Below are 23495 nucleotides of genomic sequence, written 5' to 3'. Positions count from 1 at the left end.
ACAAATTGATTGTTTCACATGTGTTATATTCATATGGCATCTTTTCTTCTGCTTAGGAAATGTGTCACAATAATCCCTTATTTCAAAAATAATTAATGTACTTTAGATGTGGTGTTTTAAACAAGCAGTTATAGTGGTCACATTTGTCTTTGACAGTGGAGATGTTGTAAAGAGTATGTGTGACTTTTGTGAGGAAGGCAAAAAACGCTGCAGCAGCTCTGCATTGCTGAGGATGCATTAGTGCAAGGTGCAGTATCACTTTTGTGCTTGCTGGTGATGTATCAGTGCTGGGTTCTGTGTCTGTGCTATGCTGGTGATGTATCAGTGCTGGGTTCTGTGTCAGTGCTGTGTTGATGATTTATCAGTGCTGGGTTCTGTGTCAGTGCTGTGCTGGTGATGCATCAGTGCTGGGTTCTGTGTCAGTGCTGTGCTGATGATTTATCAGTGCTGGGTTCTGTGTCAGTGCTGTGCTGATGATTTGTCAGTGCTGGGTTCTGTTTTGTCTATAGAAGGTGCTGCTATTTGCAGGTCCCTTGTGATGGCGATTTGGTTAGGGTTTTGTTCTGTACCAGGGCAGTGTAGACTTACAGACAGTGCTGTTTGTTTCATTTCCTGGCGAGATAGCAGTGATGCAAATGTTCTTGTCAGAACAGTAAGTACTGTGTTGACTGAACAGGCCAGCTTTGATCGTAATGATGAATATTACATATAGCACTAATTATTATTATATATAATTATTATTATGGAACAAAGCTCTTTAGAATCACTTTTGTCTGTGGCACGCAGGTGACGGTGATGGGTTCCTCAGTACAGCGGAGTGCCAGTACATCATTAAGCATGAGCTGGACACGCTGCGGGCCAGAGAAGAGACCCATGTTCCCGGATACGCTCAGATGAAGCTGTACCCAGGGAAGTCCATCAGTAAGTCTGTCACTGTCCCACTGTGTCAGTGCTGGCTTTAGTGTTGCTCTTTTCATAGTGTCGAGCAACAAAACATACTTTTGTTATGAGTTTGTGTGGGCTGTGGGTGTGCGTTAATTTAAGTAGATGGAAAATGACGGCAGTGCAATGTTTAAATCAGTACGCAGGATGCAGTCCAAGGGCATACTGCTGCAGATTTTCCCTCTTCATGTGAAAGAGGACTTGAAGAGACTCTCACTCTCCTGGTATCAAAAGGTCAAGCTCTCCTATCAGCCCCTTGGTAAGTCAAGTGAGAGAGTTGAATATCCAGTATGCTGAATATTATTTACTTTGTGTGAATATGCCCTTTGTGCTTTAAGTTTTTGAATATGTGTAACTGAAGAAAAGGTTAAACAAGTTCTCTCGCAGTTCACTTTGAGTCTGGAGAGAGGAGAAACAATCCTCAAAACAAAGACCAGAATAAAAAGCAATCTTCCACATCGGCACAATGCCATCACTCATTCTCCATATAAGAGAATATTGAGAGATTCGCAATATTCTTCGAATAAGAGAATATTGAGAGAAGTCATACTGATGTGGTAGTTCTTCATATTTTTCTCTGGTTTTTACAAATTAAACTATTCAGGACTGGACAGGACATGATACTGCTGAAATAGCTTTTATAGTTTTAAAGATTACCTGAGAATGGGAAGGGATTCAGAAGTACAGCTTCCTGTCAACTTTGGAGTAATCATTAGAAAACATGAATCGCACTACTGCACTTATTAACCAACATGTTTTTGTGAGAACAAGAGTATATTAATGAATGAATGAATCATTAAATTTATATAGCACTTTTTGAACGCTTTACAGTGATGAGTAGGAATTTACCTCACCAACCACCAATTCTAATCTTAATCTATTACACTACATGAAAACAGTAGTAAATCAATGTGTTCAGGTACATATTTAGTATTAATATCAGGGCAATGTTGGAATGCCTTCAAAGGACCACTGAAGAGAAAAAAAGCACTGAAACCTTTTAGTTCTTAGAGCTGATGATTGAATGCAGATTCTACAGTATGTTCCTACTCACTGCACAGACGACATCCGACAATATTTTGGCGAGAGTATGGCCCTGTACTTTGGCTTCCTGGAGTACTTCACCATCGCCCTGGTGCCCATGGCGTTCTTCGGGATCCCCTACTACCTCTTCGACTGGGAGAGCTACGACAAGTACGTGCTGTTCGCCATCTTCAACCTGGTGTGGTCGACGGTGATCCTGGAGGTGTGGAAGCGGCGCAGCGCCTCGCTGGCGTACGGCTGGGGCACGCTCAGCAGGAAGAAGGCCTTCGAGGAGCCGCGGCCCGGCTTCCACGGAACGCTGGGCCTCAACCCCGTCACCGGCCGCGAGGAGCCCGTCTTCCCCTACGCCAAGCGCCACCTGCGCATGTACCTGGTGTCGGTGCCCTTCGTGCTGTTTTGCCTGTATCTGTCGCTGCACGTGATGATGGTCTACTTCGAGATGGAGGTGTGGGCCCTGTGGCTGCACAGGGAGGAGCCCACCGTCTGGACCAGCCTGCTGCTCTACGTCCCCAGCATCATCTACGCCGTGGTCATCGAGGTCATGAACCGCCTCTACCGCTACGCCGCTGAGTTCCTCACCGAGTGGGGTGAGCTGCACTGGCACCCCCCGTCCATTTTCACAACTAAATTACAGCTTAGAGTTATGTTCACCCATAGCAAATTTCAGTGGTGGAAGTGAATGCTTGGAAAGGATTGAATTGAGATTTACTATATCAAATATAATTCACAGGTGGTGCATTCTCCTCAAGCATTGCGTTCTGTGTTCTCTGTTTTCAGTGTATGATGTACTTCAGGAATCAAATCCTCAAGCTTTGTCATTTCCTTCTCTTGACACCACTTGCTGGTTCCATCACAGACTTAGTAGTGCTTAGCTTTTCATCAACTTGTTTCACACAGACAACGCATGCCTGCACAAAATGAAGGCTGTCTTGAGTAAAATACTCAACATATACATTTCCATCATAATGCCAACTACATTATAACAAAACTACTACTGAATGAATCATAAACAAGTAAAACTCCAACTTTTCCTTTTCAAAATATGAAAAAAATGTTCTTAACATGCCTCACATTTTCATGAATTGTTATGTTAACTTTAAATCAGTTTTTCAAGTCTAATGAAATAAGGGAACGAAAAGGGTAACTGAAAAGTAGGATGTTTTATTCATTCGAAAGAAGGAAAATCTATGAAGTGTGTTGTTGTGACGCAGTCCAAAGTTAGTTGCTCTTAGCCCAGTTTGAATGTTTTATTCTCTTTTATTTAGAAAACCACAGATTAGAATCATCATATCAAAATCACCTGGTTCTCAAAGTTCTGGTGGTAAGTACAGTGATTATGTTGTACTAATGTTAGTGGGCAGTGTGTGTATCCCAGTTCTTCAAATCATTGTTCTTCCTTGGGTTTTGAAACCACAACTATGTGCTGTGTTTTATGTCTGGCAATATAAATATAAGTAATGCATGACTGTAATGTGAAGGGCCCGGAGAACTACCTGTTAGGTGTGGTTTGAAATGTGAAGGTGAGCACTGGCACACTTATGTCAGTTAATAGTCATTTTCTGCTATTTATACATATTGGTTTTTTTGTTTTTCGACTTGGTAATCACAACTGTAAATGTCATCGGAAATGATGGCTCTGCCGTAATTGCTGCTAATGATTAATGAATTATTTCTTCTCAGTTTAACTTCCTGAATTGCTTCGCCTCTCTGTTCTACATCGCCTTTGTGATGCAAGACATTGTTCTTCTGAGGCAGGTGAGTTCATTGTTTTCTGCGAGCGTGCAGGATGCAAACATTGCCGTTAAATCATGACAAAAATATCATGCTGTAGTCTGGCCATCAAATGAAGAATTTTCAGGTTTGTAGACTGAAACCAGTGTCTTATCATATCGTACGATGTCTTCTTTGCCATGCTGTATATTTTTACAAATTCTGGGACAGCTAAATTGCTTATTCCCCCTTTTGTTTTCTGGCTTTTCTGTAAAAATGTCCTGATCTCATTAGTTACTCGGTACTCCTCTGCTCCTCTGGATTTTGTCTGGTTTCAGAGTCTGGCTACGCTGCTGATCACATCCCAAATACTGAATCAGATTATGGAGGCCTTTCTGCCCTACTGGCTCCAGAAGAGACGCAACAAAAAGGTCCACAAAAGGATTCAGAGAATTATGGGAGAGAAGGAGCTGCCACTTGGCGAGCAGGTCAGGCTGGAGGCCGACATGTACACATATCTGGTGAGTTCTTTTCCTGGCTCAGTTTCCTTAGCAAACTGCCTCTATTTTCATAACTGTTTTTGAAAGTCATATTTCGTATTTTACATGCTCAAACAATTTGGGTTAAGCATTGCTGTGCATCAGCTGGGAATCAATACCGACAGTCACCTCAAGAGCTGCAGTATGGTCATGTTCAACTGCATTATCATTTATTATCCATGGCAGCTTACATGACCCGCTAACGGATCACCAATGAGGGGTCAGGCCAGTAAGCACAGTCATCGCTGACTCAGATGACCCATTACTCTTTTCTACAGCAGTACAGCAGCACTGTACCTACAGTGCCCTCCATAATGTTTGAGACAGACATATTTTTTTATTGATTTGGCTCCATACTCTACAATTTGCATATTGACAGGTTTTATTAAAGGGTAGTTATATACATTTTGGTTTCACCAAGTAGAAATTACAGCACTTTTTATACATAGTCCCCCCATTTCAGGGCACCATTTTGATTTTGGGGAAAAAAGACTTCACAGGTGTTTCTGATTCTGTTCAATTGCTTCCTTAGTGCTGGTATAAGACAGCTTTCAGTATCTAGTTTTGATTACCTCTGGAATCTATTATTGGCATTTGTCAACATAAAGACCAGAGCTGTGCCAATGAAAGTCAAGGAAGCTGTTATGAGGCCGAGAAATAAGAAGAGAGTCTGAGACATAAGCCAAACTGAGGCATACCAAAATCAACTGTTAGGAACATTTAAAAAAAAGAGAGCACTGGTGAGCTCAGTGATCTCAGAGGGCCTGGTGGACCAAGGGAGACCTCTACAGTTGGTTACCAAAGAATACTCTCCAAAATGAAGAAAAAAACCCAAACACCTGTCCGACAGATCAGAAACACTCTTCAGGAGGGATGTGTGAGTGACTGCTGTCTGCAGAAGACTTCACAAACAGAACAACAGAGGCTACACTGCAAGATGCAAACCACTAGTTACCTGAAAAAACAGGATGGCCAGGTTGCAGTTTGCTAAGAAGTACCTTAAAGAGCCTGCAGAGCGAGGGCAAGAGCAAAGTGTGGAGGCAAAATGGAACTGCCCAAGATCCAAAGCACCCCTTGTGAAACCTGGTGATTGGGTGTGATTGTTTGGGCATGTATGACTGCCACAGGTACTGGCTTGCCTGTCTTTATTGGTGATGTAAACTGCTGAAGGCAGCAGCAGAATAAAGCAGAAGTATAAAGAAGCATCTTATCTGCTTCAAGCAAATACATTCAAACTCATTGTGTGTGAGTACAGAGCCAAATCAAGAAAAAATATGTCTTTGTCCCAAACATTTATGGAGCTCCATGTCCATAACAGTCCAATAAGTAACGCCTTTTTATCTTAGCTATTTTCCTAAATTTAATTCCTGTTTAGCTTAATGGTGAGAGGCTAAGTTGTTGTGGACAATCTATAATTTATATATATTTTAAAAATAATTTAGGGTCATCAACAAAGCCCCCTGTCGGAACTGGGTGGTAAACATACTAGCATATACAGAAGTGGACAAATTTTAATATTTCCAAAATGCCAAACTCATTGTAATGTGTTGTGATGAATGATTCTGCTTTGAACATACTAGCTGTAGCTGCGAGTTGTCTTGTTGTGATTTGGTCCATAAGATCTGAAATTTTTAATCCTCCAGTTGTAGAATCTAGACTCTGTCCAATCAGCAACACTGCCACATAGTCTGTAATACCATAAGTGGCTGTGCTGTCAGTGCATTATCCAGCTTTCCCTTAACATTCATTTCATGTTTGGAGTAATGCGTACACTATAAGGCTAACGGGTCTAATTGTATTTGGTTTTTATGCATTGAAATACTTTAATGCTTTTAAATGTCATGAATACTTTAATGTGTTTAAAAGCCTTATTGTCTATTTGAGGTCTTGGGATATCTGGCTGTTTGGGGGTTTTTATTGTGTCAAGTAATTGAATTCTGTGCAATAAATGCAAACTGTAGTGTGCTCATCAAAAGGGTTCAAACTTGATTTGAATTTTAAAGGGAAAGTGTCTCGTAAAGCCGGATAATTTACACGCCACAAACAACCGCTACTCACACTTGGCAGTTTCATGGGTGCTCATTTCAGGCCTTGTGAATATATGATGACTGCTGGCCTATGGATTAAATGTTTGGTCTCTTCTAGGGCACCTTTGATGACTACCTGGAGCTTTTCCTCTTATTCGGCTATGTCAGCCTGTTCTCCTGTGTCTACCCCCTGGCCGCTGTGCTGGTGGTCCTGAACAACGTCACGGAGGTCTACTCGGACGCCCTGAAGATGTGCAAGGTTTTCAAACGGCCTTTCTCGGAGCCCGCCGCTGACATTGGCGTGTGGCAGGTAAGCCTCCTGTTGGTTGGACTGGAAACAGTGCCGGCTCTGAAAGTTTACTGTAAGTAGGCATCGTAAAACACATTGTATCTCCAGTTTGCTTTGAGTTTGGTGCAGAAATAGATGGGTTTCTTCATTAGGTGTACTGTTAAGTGGCTCTGTGACTTATAAAGTGTGTTAAAATTCCATGTGGAACAAGTTTTTTCTCATTTCCTGATGAGGTGCTTTTTTGGCTAAGCAAAGTTTTTTTTAAGGACACCAACGAATAGACGTCTGGAGCTTTTAGGCCCTTGAGTGACTACAGACTGGTTCATTTGCATTATGACTGTACATTTATTAAAGCTGGGGTTCAGACGAGTGAAGCTTCCTTTTTGTTTGTGCCTTGCAGCTTGCCTTCGAGACAATGAGCGTTATCTCCGTTGTTACCAACTGTGCCTTGATCGGGATGTCTCCCCACATGAAGGCCTACTTTCCTGAGTCAGAGACACAGCTCATTCTGGTGGTGGTGGCAGTAGAGGTAAGGCCTCATTGAACCCCTGCTGAACATGCCCTGTGACCATTCTGCCCTGTGTTCACGCCTCTCTCTGCTGTTTCACAGCCCTGGGAAATTGAGGGAGAACAGTTTTGTTAATAGTCATTTGCATGCATGGACATGCACCATAAGTCAACAACTGCCCTTGTGCAACCAAATTGGTATTAAGCTCTCGTGTGGAACATCATGTTGCAGTAGCTCTATGTGTCCAGCTGGTGGTGCCAGAGAGCTGTTGTTACCTTGCTGGAATAATTACAGCTGTGCATGTGTACGTTATTGAGCCTGAGAGCGCTGTTGCTACTATGCAGTATTATCTGAAGAAATAGAGAGACTCTCCGGAGGGCGCAGTTTACATGCCTGCATGTCAGCGATGAACAACCCAGGGGATTGGCTGGAGCAGTGCAGAGCAAGGGGTTAAACCGAGTGGATTGGATTGCATGCAAAGGGTGGCATGTGAGAACTTTGCGGAGCTTAGGCCTTTTGTTAGCCCCCAATGCAAAATCAGGCACTATTACTCTACCTAAACACCATGGCTAACACTTTCACACACCTTTCACCTGACACACACAGCTCCCTCGTGGTCTTCTTATGCATTGTTTGTTGTACTATTTCTATCTGGCTCATCTCTCCTCCTCCACAAGTGAAAATCACCGGTTAGAAGAGAATCGTAATTATGATGACTGCACTGAATGGGACAAAGTAGTCTACACTAAAATAATAAATCCCTGATTGTTCAATGGCTCAGGTTCTGTGAACAGATCTGTCAGACTCTCACGCCTGATAGTCAGCGGAGCACAGTGTGCCTCCCCAGTAATACTAATGAGTGCAGTGCCAGGAGGCTCTACCCTGAGGGGCAGCATGGGGGCTGAGTCCTGCCTGTCCTCATCTTTAGTTTCGGAGGCACACATACAAAATAGCTGGCATGACTGGCAGTTCCTCTCCAGTATCTGTGTGTCATGGTGACAGAAAGAAGTGAGAGGCGGAGCCGTTTCCTCACTAGCCCATGGAAGGCGAAAACGTCGTTCTTGTTAACAAAGAACATACCAGGGCTCCCAAGTGGCTGAGCTGATAAAGGCTCTTACCATGAGTGCAGGCTAGGCCCTCAGGTTCGAGCCTTGGATATGTCCTGAGCGGACTATGACAGGTAATCAGCAGTGACAGGACAGAATTGGCCTCATCCTGTCAGCGGTGAGATGTGTGTAAGTTGGCCAGCGTTTCCATGGTTACTGCTGCATTATCTTCCCCTATCCACGTAGCAGGTGCTCATGGCTACCAGCTGTCATTCCTGAGATGTCCTTAGCTGTCCTGTCATTCTGTGTGGCCTCTAGTGTGGCACATAATGGCTGGCTTAAGCAAGTGCACACAGTTCCGCTGCACGGCTTCTTGTGCAGGGTGCATGCACCACAGCTGTATGTCAAGAGGCTCCATTTGCCATTCCAGATTGAGAGGAAGGACGGGAAATTCTGTAAATGGCTAACTGAAACTGGACCAAGGCTTCTGCACTGATGGGTGCTCTTTGCTTCTGTATTTCACTACACCTTCAGTCCTAGCAGTATAGAAATGTGTCTCTAATCATGGACCAACCCACAGACCTACTGGTAAAAATCAATTCTGGTGCAGATGCAATATGAAAATTTCAGCCCTAATTAATACTTTTTGCAGATAAGCTTTTGGGATTCCCTGTAATGGTGGATATAAATACTCAATGTTGTGTTAGATTAATGCTGGATTCTGAGTTTGTAAGTTTTTTTTCCTGCCTGTGTCAATTTTAAAGTAATGAGTGTGTATCGAGAGACATTATTTTCCTATAAGAATCTGTGGATTTATTTCGGGTTGAAAATTGTCCTGTCCAAGATTCACCCTCCACAAAGGCTTGTGTCTAGTTGATTGACACTGTGCAGTGCCATAGCTCTTTTTCTGGTACATGATACTGAAGTAATTACATTCTTGCTGAGAACAGTATCTAGGCAACAGGGTGGCCACAGCGACAGGAACGGCCCCAGGAGAATGAGTGCTGATTGATTGATTTTTTTGTGTTTTTTATGATTTGAGGTTTTCAGATCTTAAAACTGAGACCAGTGCTGAAGAAAGGAATGATTTGAAATGGGAACTGTTATGGAGACCATTCTATTATTATAAAACCGAAAAAAGAAAAGTATGGCCAAGACATTCCTTAACCAAGCACTTTTGTACATTAACATTAGTCATCAGTATCATGAGATTACCACTCTAAAAAAAGTATTTCAGTGTTATTTGTCTTTCTCATTAGGTTTTTTCCTTTTTCTCCCATTTTGGAATCAGCATTAGCACTATACCACCCACACCTGTGGACCAAGAGAACTGCAGCTGACACACACACGCACACACACTCACACACACACACACAGTGCTCTTGCCTGCAAGCCGTTGTTTACTTATCACCCTGTAGGCCACGTAGTTATACAAGAGAGTATATATCTCTTCCCGGTGTTGACTGGTATCTGGCACTTGCCACATTTTTTGGATGGAAATAATGTTGTGGTGAACCACAGAACCCTTGGAGACTTAAATCCGCCTTCCAGGGTGAGGCCAGTTGTGTTCTCCCTCTGTGGAAATGTGGTTATAATACACCCATGACATAGGTGAGACTTGAAATGGTGAATGTAAGGCCCGGTCTGCACTGTTAGTGAGCGCTTTTGCTGACTGAACCACTTGGGAGCTCTCTTTATTTAAAGGAGCACGGCAGCATAAATCCTATTAAGAGACGGTAAAGCAGGTTATGGCGCAGTCGGCACCAGTTGTGTGAGAATACGGCAGAGCCACAGACCGGCTTTAGTGAGGCTGTGGTGAGTGCATCAGCGGCGATGCTGTGTCACTTCCTGCTACTGCATGCAGCTGCAGCGGCTGCCTTGGTGCATATGCTTATTTCAGGCCTCTGGTTTTTGCAGAGGAAACAATGTCCAATGCCTGTGAGGGAGATGATAGTGCCCCCCTTCTGCCACCCTTTGTCACATGGGCCAAGCTCTGTCTTATGAAAGCTGACAGCCATCGAGGAAAGAAAGTGACAGCTTTCAGATTCAGTTTGGCCTTTAATTAACAGCGTAAGATCAGGCTGTACAGCTGAATGAGCTAATTATCAGGAGTGCATGTAATCAACAGTGGCTGAGAGCTGGCATTTTTCAGTCAGTGCGTGTGTGTGTTTGTGTGTGTGTGTGTGTGTGTGTGTGTGAGACCGAAAGGAACAGAGATTGAGAGAGCTGTGATAGAGAAGCATCTGGGAGCTGAGTAAACCGTAAGATGCCATTTGGATATTGCCCAATTATATAATGACTACTGTGAGAGATCTTACCAGAGAGCCTCAGAACCTGTGTTAGCACTTACTATACACGATGTACGGTGAGTTCTAATTGGAAGCACAGAGGGGTAATGCTTGTGCATGCTGTCTATTCACTGTCCTGTTTAAAGATGTTGATATAAATATGTTTGTTTACTTCTAAGCCAAATTGCATAGAGTTCTAAGGGCTTGGTGTCTTGTATGTAAAAAGTTAAGCTCTAGCTGCTAAGGATCTCAGTTACAGTGCTGTCATAAGGCTGTAGTTTTATCACATTCAGAAAATGTCCCTTTTCCTGGCTCTGTGGGTTGAAAGAGTTTTTGAAAGCCTAGTGTTTTGTGAGAGTGTGATCACTTGAGTAACATTCTTTACTGCAGTCAACCTGTGAACCCACTGTAGCTAAGGGCTGCTGTCCTCTTAATGATCCTTCAGTGGCTGCTGTGGAGCTTGAGTGCCTCAGTATGTAACTGGATGGAGTTCAGGTGTATGTGTTCCTTGAGTGCCCATTGTACACTATATGACCAAAAATATCTGGACACCTCTTGGTTTGGGGCTGTTTTTCATGGTTTTGGCAAGGCCCCTTAGTTCCAGTGAAGGGAAATATTAATTCTACAGCATACACTCACATTCTAGATGATTCTGTGCTTCCTTAACAGTTTGGGGAAGGCCCTTTCCTGTTTTAGCATGACAGTGACCCCGGGCACACAGCAAGGTGTTTGGGATCAATTGGAAAGCCAACTACAAGCCAGGCCTCCCAGCCGACCTCACTAATCCTCTTCTGGCTGAATGGAAGCAAATCCCTGTAGCAATTCTCCAATATCTAGTATAAAGCCTTCCCAGAAGAGTGGAGGTTGGTATAGCAGCAACGGGTGGACCAACTTCATATTAATGCCCATAATTTTGGATGAGATGTTGGATGTCAGGTGTCCACATACATACAAGGCCATGTAGCGTATGAATATTCATTTTATTCATGTTCTGAATAATACAAGCACTTCTCTACGAATGTTCAAGATGTCATTCAGAAACGTCTACTATTATTATATATACAATAGTGTATGCAATCTAACAATCAGTAGTTCCCATCACAGTTATCATGGCAGTGTTAATCTGATGACTGACATATGCATATTTATATATTTTTATGCTGAATGAGTCTTGCAAGATAGGAGATAATTGGAACCCCTTTCAGAAATGCAGCAAGGATCTTTTACTATATAGTTGACAGTTTGTAAAAAGGCTTTTTTAAATTATTTTTTAACCAGATTCATGATTACTTTCCACATATAGTGCATGTTGTACAGTTGTAGAATATTTATTGTTACCCTTGTTCACTCTGCAGTTATTGAATGATTAATCATTGAGTGCTGATATGGATTTATAATATGAAATTATATGCTAAAAAGCCATCGTTGCTAAGGTAACTGACAGTAATTTGAATAGAAATGTTGTTTGATTGCGAAAGCAGATATATTTGTGATGGTCGGCTTTATAGAATTCTCTGTGTGTTCAATTAAGGATGTGCAAAAGGATAGAAAATGTGAAGAATTAATTTTTCATTCTGATTGCTTGGACATTGTGCTGATAGCTTCATGAATGGGCTTTTGTACTTCACTGTTTGGAGAAGGCAGGTTGGTGCCATGACCAGTCTCTCATCCAGTCTGAATTTATGGGTCTGCAGTCACCATGTCAAAGCCCTGCATGCAGTTTTACACAAGAATGTCTTGGCAAAGATGTTGAATTAAAGCATACTGCAGATGTCAGTGCTCAGATTCACAGCAATGGTTTCAAAAAGGCCCCTTATTTTGTCAAGGAACGAACTTGTACTTATGTACAACTTAATTGAAAATTGAAAATGATTCCAACTAGACCCCTTAATTGCTGCTTGCAGCTATAACTTTGAATTATTAATTCAGATAAAACTGACTGGGTTGAAAACTGAGGTGGGTCTGAACCTTTCTTTAATCAAGGAGAATCAAGGTGTGCTGCTTGTGTGCATTCTCCACAGCACTGTTTTGAGCGTTGCATAGCATTATTGTGTTAGGGAAATGAAATCACTCATTAGCCTGTGAGTCGCATCCAGGGCAGATTATGTGGATTGCATTTTTTTACTCTTTTTAAAAAAAAATATTATCACTTTCTACAATTGGATATTTTCTGTAACAGTTTGTGTTTGTGAAGTACTTTGCTCAAGGGTCGAGACTGAAACGTGTAACCTTGTAATTGTCGGCCTCCTCAAACTGAGCCTAGCATAGATGTCTTTCTCATGAGCCATTTGTCCACAGTAAAGAGCTTCTATGACAGAGGACTTATGAATCCCACAACATGTGCCTCACATCCTAGGATGAATGGAGAGACTGTTCACTGTATGCTGAGAAAAGAGGCTGTCGAATGTACATGGGGAAGAGAGGCTGCCAGCTGTACACTTGAGCAGACACCATGGAGGGAAGAGAGACTGCAGGCTGTACACAGAGCAGGAAGACTAGCTATACACAGAGCAGAAAGACTAGCTATACACGGTGCAGAAAGACTAGCTATGCATGGAGCAGAAAGACTAGCTATACACGGAGGAGAAAGACTAGCTATACGCAGAGCAGAAAGACTAGCTATACAGAGAGCAGATAGACTGCTGGCTGTACACAAAGAAAGACTAGCTATACACAGAGCAGATAGACTACTGGCTGTACCCAGGGCAAAGAGACTGTTAGCTGTCACAGACAGGATCCATGGGAGAGGGGAATTGCTGAGATTATACAGTGTTGCACTGCTTGGCTTTGCCTCTCAGAATCCTCTGTATTGATTTTTAGATAAGGCTGTCAGAGCTGTTATTTGTTTTGTTTGAACCCCAGAGCATTCAATTTCTCCTGGAAAATAGTGTCTGTTCGCTGTACATATCTAACACTGTGCAGGTAAAAACGAAAAGACTTCTACAGCTCCAAGTCTTATCCAGCTCCATAAACCCCCTTTCCAAGTTCCTGTCATCCGTTTGATTGAACTTAAAGGCATATTTCTTTGGAATGGTGAGTTGATATCTGGGCTTGTCAAAGCACCACAGACCAAAGAGAGGGACTCTATGCTAGTTTTATAATATTATTGTTGACATTTACAGTGTTGAAGTGAGACGTGAACCTTGGGGTGAAGATATCCCCTGGATACACTGCACTTCTTATCAGATCAGTAAATAACTTCACTTTTATGAATCTACAAATCTCTGGGTGTTAACCTATGGCCCTGTAGACTGTGGAATAGAGGCGCATATGTTTTAAGTTGTCGGGGGGATGCCTGTATCTGTCAGGCCAGCCTGGTTAATGCTGGAACTGAACACTGCTGATGCCCCCCAGGCCCTTCAGGGCTGAGGATGGGACAGCCCTCACTGCCTCCGCTATCTTTGAGCTCGGTGCTGGTGATCACACCCTGTGTGCTCCTGCCATCGCATTGTTACAGAAGTTCAGGGACAGCCTGACTCTAGCTCCACTGTGGTCTGTGATCATAGAGAAACAGAATGGGTAGGGGAGCGTGTGTGTGTGTGTGTGTGTGCGCGCGCGCGCGTTTTTATGTGTGTGTATGTGAGTGCGTTTTGTATTCAGTAAATAAACCCAGCTTCAGATGGATTGTTTTTCGAAGGTCATTCAGGCTGAGTAACTCACCTCAGGGGATTTCATCCCATAACTCGCATATGTGCACTAACAACCAGTAACCATTAGACAGCCATTAGTGAACACTGACCACTACGCCACACTAAATCCGACTGGTTCAGCTGTATACCCATTACCCAAAAATACATCATGCTGCCTAAACTCTAGCCCCTTGGACATTAGAATAACATTGTTGATCCTTTTGCGCAGTTTACAGGTGGGATATTTAGATCTGGCCCTCGATGCCAACAGTACTGCTGGTTTTCCTTTTTACCTGATAGCTAATTGATTGATTAATGTCACTGATTGGCCAAAGATTAGACTGATAGGAGGGGGAGACAAAAAACAGCAGTACTATTAGCTTTGAGGGCCAGATGTGAATTTCTCTACTATAGAAGATCTATAAATCTCATCATGTTGCGAGTACTGTGGTTTTTGCCCGAAATACAGTCCACAGATTCATGAGCAGTAACAGGAATCTCCAGTGCTCGATTGAATAGGGTACATCTGTGACCATTACATGAACACAAGTAAGCATGCATGCGTGTCAGCATGCATGCTTACTTGTGTGTGTTGTGCGGATTGTGTAACCCTATACTCCACAATTAATTGTTTGAGGTGGAATTGCGATTAAGAGCAAAGAAGTTGTTTCTTCTTTGTATTATTACTATTGACATAGTTCTAAAACGTACTTTATATACTGCACCACATTCTCATTGGTTATATTTACATTACTGTTAAATATTTTAACATTTATGCATTTTATATGAGATAAAGCTACACTTTATTAGCATTGTTAAATACTGGGTTTTTCTTGACCATTACTAACCTGTTTTTGACAAGACAGTCAAAGAATTGTTTTCTTACATTTTAAGTTTTTGAGCGGGTTGCCAAAAAAACCTTGGCGTGCTGGCTTACATACAGAAAAAGAATCAGTGGGTATGTACAGTTGTCAGTTTTCATCCACTTTGTACATTCGGTACAGTTTCAAATAAATACAATTTCTACAAAATATTTTGCAGAATTTTCTTTGATTTCCTTCCTGGTACTTTTGAAGAACAAAACATCCCAGAGGTGAAATAAAGGTAAACAATCTGACACTAAAGCTGCATGAGTCAATAAACAGCATTTATTATTTATGCTCAGAAGAGTCTAGAAAACTGGGGAAAAGCAGAAATCAAAACAAATCACTACTTTATAATATGTACATTATTCAATAAAGACGACTTGACAACCCCAGAAATGCTTGTTTTATCATCTTACCACCAGGATTTTAAGGATTTTATCATAAGTATATGCATTATTTATTGTGTTCACAAACATCTCTGCAGTGTGGCTGATGTAGGTAACCCTCAATGGGTTCTCCCTTTACAGTTTCTTGGCCAATGAGTACCCAGCCATATTTGTTTCCTCTGTGCTACTGAGAACAGTGGAAAACATATGGTTTAGTTCTCAGTGTGAACTTTAAAATACTTTCACCCTATTTTCACCTACTGTTTTGCTAGGAAGGATTTTCAGGTTCTCATGTAAGTAACGGCTATGTGGACTAAATGCACAGAACATCTTTTGAGTTGCATAAGTTGCATTTAGATACTCTTAAGGTTTGTTCTCAATTTTTATTGTCATAATACAACACCATGACACCGGGTATTAAGTCGCAATTATGTGCATTTCTCATTTAGATGCTTTATCAATATGACGACGTGCTTTTTTCAGTCAAAGTAATGGCCTGTTCTTCTGAGGTTATGAGCTTCTAAGCAGCAAGCACAGTTCCCGGAATTTCACAGCAGCATTCGATAACTTCAGCAGTGGTACTGTAGGCTTTAGAGCTCTATGCAGTAATAAATAAGCCATGAACTTCAGACGATTTAAAAATCATTATCTGTTAACCACCTGCTTAATCTTACTTTAATAGTAACATATGCATACGGTATGTGTTTGTACAGTTGTTGGGTAGATTAACATATCGGTGGAAGCAATTAGCACCTGCTCGCTGTATTTTTAGCTGAATTTTCACACTTTCAAGCCCTCAGGTTCCAATCCTATCAGCTAAGAACAGGAAGCTGAGGCAACAGAGAACCCATGATCACCGAAACTGGATGACTGGAGATTGGGAAAACATTGTCTGATGTGACAAATCTCAATTTCTGCTGTGACATGCAGATGGTGGGCTCAGAATTTGGTGTAAATGGCATGAATCTGTGGATCCATCCTGTATTGTGTCAATGGAGCAGGCTGCTGGTGGTGGTGGTGTAATGGTGTGGGGAATAATACCAACTGAGCATCATTTGAATTCAACAGTATACCTAAGCATCATTGCTGACCATATGAATCCCTTTATGGCCAATCTTACCTTTTGAATATTCATACTTCCAGCAAGATAATATGCCATGACCAAATACGCACATCATCTCCAGCTACGAACATGACTGTAATTGGCATTGGAAATCCAGCTGCCCCCTGGTGGCACAGCAGCATTATTTAAAAAAATGGAAGCCATTGAGACATGTGAGACAGCAGTGTACTGCCTTTGTGCCAATATGTGCCAGTGAAATGGGCACTGTGCAAGTATGTGTGTCTTGAGTCTGCTCAGGCGCTCCTCATGGTGCACCTTGCAGTTGTACTCGAGACCAGAACCAAATGACTTTCTGCTCGAATTGGCTGCATTCTTATTAGATTTTTCAGGTGGAACGTGCCATTACACGTCATGATACATTACTTTTATGATGTCACAGTGTACATTTATGTTGGTCTGGCCAACTATTTGCTCTCAATGACAATATGCTGTTTGACTCATTTTCTGTCATGTTCAGCCCTACTTGATTTACTGCTAACTGTACTACACTAGCCGGTTACCGTAGTTTCATAAGCTCGGTGTTTCCGCTGTAGTTGGCTAATGGCATACTGACATTATTGACATAATGACATTGCATATTGACATAATGACATTGCATACTGACACAAGGACGTTGCATATTGACATAAGGACATTACATGCTGTTGTGTTAAGAAACTACATGTAACCACCGCAGGCATAATTATCATGAGGTAACACTTGGTAAACTTTTAAAAACTGCGTCCTTTACATGACTGTGACAACAATTACTTAGCAATGGCACCTTGGTTTCAACTTATTCTCATTTTCAGATTATGAAAAAATGGTACAAATTTCAAATCTCTCAAATCCTAATGTATACCGTTTGGAAACAAACGGATACAGAAAAAGCCTCCCTTGGATATAGTGCTTGAACTTTGTCATGTTAAATGTAGCTTAAAAACCATGTAAGAATGTAAGTGTTTCATTTCTGTGTAGTACAGATAAGAAATAAAACATCCTGTCAGGATCTAGTGGCCTTGGCATGTGTTACATGCTGACTAATAGTATTAAATAAAAAAAGACGTGATGCATTCTTTTTTTTGTTTTTGGACAAAATGGTGCTTTGCACCTGTTCATCGGTTCAGTGGCAGTTCATATCACATCATTTTCGAAAGCGTGCCCAGATGTCAGGCCGATCTCCTCTCTATGCGCCAGATGCAGACTGTAACGATGATAATCAGCTAAGAGCTCTGTGTGGGTGGAAATCAATCACGTCCCACCCTCTCTCGCTCTGCTCTGCCATCGCTGTCAGAGCCTGTGACTGCTTCGCACCACGCACAGTGCACAGTAAATATCACACCCACCGCACCTTCGGAGACTGCTTACGCGCTATTGTTAGAGAAAGACGTTGAGTTCTGCTGAACCCAACCAATACTGGAGCCAGGAAAAACCTGGGTCCTGTCTGGGTCCTGTCATCACTGTACCTGTCACTCATTCTGTGAGTCTCGGCCCAGCTGTCCATCACTGTGTCATTCCTGTAGACTCGAGGACTCCAAGCGGTGTTTATAATAACACTGATAGTGGATTCGCTTAAAGCTTTTTGCAAATGTCAGAGTACTTCTCAGTGAAAAATGTGGGTTGTGGGATGTGGGTTGATATGGGAAAAGGCTCAAGTCACCCCTGTGGATTCGGTGAGTGGTGTTTATGTGGGGATCGGAAAGTACAATCTCTGCAAAGTTCCCATCCTTCACAGCTTGCAGTCAACCCAGAACTCCAGAAACTGTTGCTTAATAGTTGGGGAAATGGGTTTGAAATCGCTTGACTGCTCATTCCATTCCACAGATTGGAATGGGATAATGTTGTACCTGTTGTGCAAGCCACCTCACTTGATTTCCTCTATTAAAAATATCCAGTTGTGTAAATAGATGAAGTGTTATATGTATGTGTCCCTGGATTGACCAGTGAATTATATAACAGTATTAAGTATTAATGATACATTTTTCTTAATCGTATAAGTATTTGGGAATGTTTTTATAGTATTTATTTTCCTTTTTTTCGGCAAAGAAAATGTTCCTATCGGTCATTTGCTAACAGAGGCATGTGTGAAGGAGGGTGCTTCTAAACAGGATCATGGAATCTGTAATATCGTAGGAAAATGTTTAGTATGTACATTTTGGTTACTCATTCCCAGGATCATTTCTGTGTTTGTATTCATGGAAATTAGGCACTCTTTGGACTGGTGATATCACAGGAGAGTGGCTAGCGTGGGACTTTATAGTGACTTGATCCATGGGAGATCGATAATCATGCTGGAGAGCATTTTGAGGGTGGATGCAGTGTAGTGGCATGGGACATTCTCTGGGGGAGGTGGTGGGGGGGGGGGGCAGGGTGGCAGGTAGAATATGTGTGCAGGGTAAGCTATACACCCCCCCCAAGTGATGAGGGACATCAGGTGCGACTCTTGATACAGAGCCTGCTGTTCCTGTCTTTCTCAATTACCAGCACAGGCAGAGACCCTCTCCTTCTCTGTTTCTCTCTTCCTCCCCCACTTTCAGCCACCCACTCCCTCACCTGCTCTCCCTCTCAGACACACTCACTCTATCAAATTTGTATTTTGAGTGATTCTCAGGATGTCAGTAGCCTTCAATATAATGAGGGCGAAACCAAAGCAAACATTGCACAGATGTTATTTATGCTGTTATTCAGCTGTTCCAGGCTGCTAATGGTTATAAGATCAACAGTATTTGTATTGCTTCTGAGTGGGAATATGTCATTCTAAGAATATTCTGCCAATCAGATTCAGTGTTCTGGATCCTTACAGGGGAATGGGGTAAACTAAAGTGTATCATTTCTCTCCTTTTCCCTCTGGATCATGTGCTTGATTGATTAATCTTATATTTGTTGTGCAGTGTTCATGCAGTGTCTATGAGATCTCGAAAGAGAAGTCAGTGCATGCTAGAAGATGCTCACCTCCAGAGAGGAGTCAGTGAATGCTAGGAGACATTGAAATGGAGAAAAATGGATGAAAAGTTCATTGAGGGTTCATTGAAAGTTAAATGGGGAGTCACATGGTTGCACTTGACTGTCAGTAGTGTTTGAGTCACTGTTGTGCAGTTTTAATCTTCTCTTTAGAGCAGTGTGCTGATCGCTCTCATCTCCTCCTTTCATTGATGTGGCTGAAATAGCCAATCAGGCGTGTTTTTCTGCACACAGGACCCAGACTGCGTGTATGCGATTGACTGATGTGCGCTGTTTCTGTGAGAGGAGAGGAGAGTGTGTACTGAACGCTTTGGGTGTGGTGTACTTTTTATGGTTTGCTCTTAACACGTCTTTTATTTTTTCCTCTGAGTCATATCCTGTCCTTTTAGCTGTAGCGTGAAACATGAAAAGGGAGGATAATGCCAGTGACAGGAGTGCTGCTTTTCTGGCGCATACTGTTCGCTGCCAGCTTCCCCTCCCTTCCATCTGGCTGTCAGGTGCATTTTGGGTGAATGTCAGTCATCAAAAACGTGCCATTGTGATCTTGCAAAATATATATATATAGAATGATCCAATTAAACACTGGAAAACTGAAAGCTTGTACTGTGACTGCTGTTCTCTGTTCTCTGGTCTTCTCACAAAGTTATGTTCCACAGCCTTACCTTTGACCCCTTGACTCCACCTAATCCCATTCTTGGACGGAGGTGAAATGCATGAATACTACAGGATTCTAACCCTTGCCAATCCCAGCCCCAGAGCTTGGAGTAATTTCCATCTGCTCTACTGTGAGATTGAATCTCTGCAGAGGAACTTGCAGTTTTTGTAGCATGTTAAGAGGCCCATACCTACAGTACAGTGCACTGACATCCTTACTCACAGAGAGCCCTGAATATTTGGTCATTGAGACTGTAAGATTCATAATTTACCCACTGAAGGAATTAATGAGCCATCAATGAATCTTCCATTAATCAAATGTATGGGCACTGTGAAAGAGAGAAGCTGTATCAGGACTGTGCATTAATGAGCTGGACCATCTGGAAGCAGGTCAACGTATCTGTTGCAGATTAGGACAGGTTCAGGGTGTCAGTGCTGTTGTGTGATTACATGTGTTATGTAATGCATTATAACTATAAAACCACTGTATATTGAAACTGCAGAGTAAGTTCTTTGTCTAATAAGCGACATTGATTTGATTATGTGTTTCCATTGCAGCACGTGCTCCTGGCTTTCAAGTTCTTCCTGGCTTTCGTGATCCCAGATATTCCCAAACAGATCCAGATCAAGTTAGCCCGGCTGGAGTTCCAGTCTCTGGAGGCGCTCAAGAAAAGAGTAAGGCCTTTTTATTTGAGTAATCGAATGAGTCATTTGCCTATGTTCAGTATTTACACTTTTTGATAGAACAGGCACTATGGTTTTATAGAGCAGTCATTGTGAGTGACAAAAAAGATAAGTTGCAGATTCAAAGTTAAAGTCAGAGTTTCCTATAAAGCTGTTTGTGAATAATCAATGAAAATATCACTTTGTCTTTGGGTTATAAGTATTTGCGGCAGGTTTCATTCTGGATTTAATAGATTTAATAGAATAGAGTAACTTGGTTCACCAGTTCACACTGCTCTCTGATAAACAGACGTGTCACTGCAGTTCTCTGCCAGGGGATTAAACGTGATCTACTACAACACCATAAAATTGGATTGCAGTTGTTTATGGTCCTTTTATTGAACCACTGCTGGACAGGATCACCCAGAGCACGAACATTAATCACAATGATGTGATGTCTCTCTCACTAAAATGGAAGAAATGTATTGTTCTGTGGAAACTAAATTCTAAGTAATGTTTATCTTTCAAATGTAAGATATCTTTAGCCTTCATTTTTTCCTACTAAAATATCTCATGTCCTATTTGGAAAAAAATCAGTACAGATGCTCGAAGACATTTTAATGTCATAGGCAGGACTGCAATGTCAACAAGTTCTCTAGAACTGTCTCTGTCAGAAGGCTTTTACTGCATTAAAAGTGAGGGAAAAGTGCCCTGTTGGTCATTGTGGATATTTTACCATTTGCAGAGGGAGGGGTCATTCAGTAAGCATTTTTAATCCATGGGACATTTTTGATTATTATACATCCAGTTTTTCTCATAAAACTTCAACTGCATTGATTTCTTGGTTTGTACAGGTTCCTGGTAGGTAAGTTTTTTTTAAAATATAAGTTTGTACATCTGTGGAGAATGTATTTGGTCAGTATATGCCATAAACACATAAATTCCCAGTGAAGCACTGTATTGTGTCTTGAGTGATGACTGTAGCTTGCTGTACATTTTTTGCTTGTCAGTTGTAACATATTTAACTTGAGTGGTTATGTGACTCCATTGAATTGAAGGTTTATATTGCTTGAACGGTGGAATATTTCTTAACTGTGTTTGCTCTCTTTGTAGTTTAACAGCCTGGTCTTGGTATGTTTGCCTTCTGTCATAAAACTAATAGCAATGCAAGCAATTATGAAAAAGAGCACCTGGTAAACTAATGAATAGAAATCCCATCATCATAAATATCACATAACCAAGACATAGTAATCATAGTAACAACAATCATGAAAATTGTAGTACTGTTGTTTGTATTATTTTTAAATGACCTTTCTCGTACTTTTAAAGAATATATGTACTGAAAGACAGGTAGTGGTTAGAAACTGACACATATTCAGTTTTTTTTACAGAAAAAGCTGCAATTATGCAAATGATGGCTTCCTGGCTCTTGCATAATTCCAATATGTAATTTGTCAGACAGTAATTTCTTTTTATCGTCAGACATTGATTGAAACATTTAAGTAATTATTTATGAAAAGTCTTCCAGGCCAATCTGTAATATTAGGAAGGCAGGTCTGTGCATTCCCTATGAAAGAAGCTCAATTTGTATTCCAGTGGCCCCTTCTCTGCACTCTTTCAGTGCTTAATGCTCATTCCCTCAGGACATTGGCAGGGGTCTGAAAATCAGTAAATATAGAGAGTAACAGCACCTCTTACACCAACAAATATTTATTGGTGTTATTCTCGTAATCATTTTTTTAATCTAGTTGACAGATGTTGAAGTGACAGGACTCTTTCCCTTCTTTCTCCATTAAAAAACAGGTGAAACAGAATCTGTGCTGCCCTCCTTTCCAGTGGATCTTTAGGGACCCCCCAGTTCAGTAGTTTATATCATGGATTTGGGGGAGGGTTAATACCTTATCTTTTTAAATGGCAGGTGTGATGACATGGAGCAGTTTGGTTGCGTGAGGCTGTCCCCACAGACCCGGTTTTGTAGGGGTTGAAGTCCGAATCCCTTGCGGTTGAGTTGTGGGGACCGTACCATTGAGCTGGCCCTGCATCTGATTCTGTCACTCCTGTGTGCTTTTCCACACAATCAGCAGCTTCAGGAGCAGCTGAGCTGCTCTTTGGGGAAAGTCCCCTCTGGCCAATCGACCTGGACAGTCTGAAAATGGCAGGAAGGTGCTAACAGGAGCTGGAAGCTGCCCCATCAGCAGGATATTGGCCGCTATCCCAGCGACTCTTAGCAGGGCAAGAACAATAAAAGTGAATAGCGCCAGAGAAAAGGCCACTTTGGAAGGGGGGTCTCCCACAGGTGCACACAATAGAAGTCACTCTTGTCTAAGCAGTTGATACTAAGGAAAGCATTTTTATCCTAAAAGTGGATTCTTTGGAAAGGGACCTTTATCCTAGGAGTGGACATTAAAGAAAGGACCTTTAATCCAAATTTAGACTACAAAGAGATGATTTTTATTGCAGAAGTAGACACTAAGGAGGGAGCCTATCTGAGGATTGCACACCAAGCAGGGGAACATCAGTGGATTAGCCACTTCTTACTTCTCACTACTTACTCAGAGGTGTCATTTTACGAAAAACTTTATTAATCTATGGGGGCAATTACTTTTACGCATGGGTAATATGGGTGTTTGATGACTTTTTTCATTAAATAAATGAAATTAGAATTTAACACATTTTGTGCTTACTCAGTTTCCCTTTGTTTAATATTACATTTTGTCTAAACATCTGAAACCATTCACTATGACTAATAGGTAATAATAGAGGAAATCAGGAAGTACACTGTATGTAGGCACTTTATGCCTGTACTATGGAAATGTGAGACCCTCTTAGGTTCAGAGAGTT

General features: G+C 41.7%; 1 protein-coding gene across 2 annotated transcripts in view; it reads left to right on the top strand.

The window, feature by feature from the left end:
- Positions 1-23495, top strand: part of ano10a (anoctamin 10a) — a 31181-nt gene that overhangs the window by 2520 nt on the left and 5166 nt on the right. For both annotated transcript variants that reach the window (XM_064345375.1, XM_064345376.1), the window contains exons 4-12: positions 787-921; positions 1082-1201; positions 2004-2573; positions 3252-3307; positions 3667-3741; positions 4035-4217; positions 6381-6572; positions 6952-7080; positions 20550-20666. In XM_064345375.1, coding sequence (XP_064201445.1) covers positions 787-921; positions 1082-1201; positions 2004-2573; positions 3252-3307; positions 3667-3741; positions 4035-4217; positions 6381-6572; positions 6952-7080; positions 20550-20666 — 1577 coding nt within the window. The remainder of the gene's footprint in view (positions 1-786; positions 922-1081; positions 1202-2003; positions 2574-3251; positions 3308-3666; positions 3742-4034; positions 4218-6380; positions 6573-6951; positions 7081-20549; positions 20667-23495) is intronic.

This window comes from Anguilla rostrata, chromosome 1 (genome assembly GCF_018555375.3).
Source record: "Anguilla rostrata isolate EN2019 chromosome 1, ASM1855537v3, whole genome shotgun sequence".
In the NCBI taxonomy this organism is placed as follows: Eukaryota; Metazoa; Chordata; class Actinopteri; order Anguilliformes; family Anguillidae; genus Anguilla; species Anguilla rostrata.
This window is presented reverse-complemented; position numbering and strand designations above follow the sequence as displayed.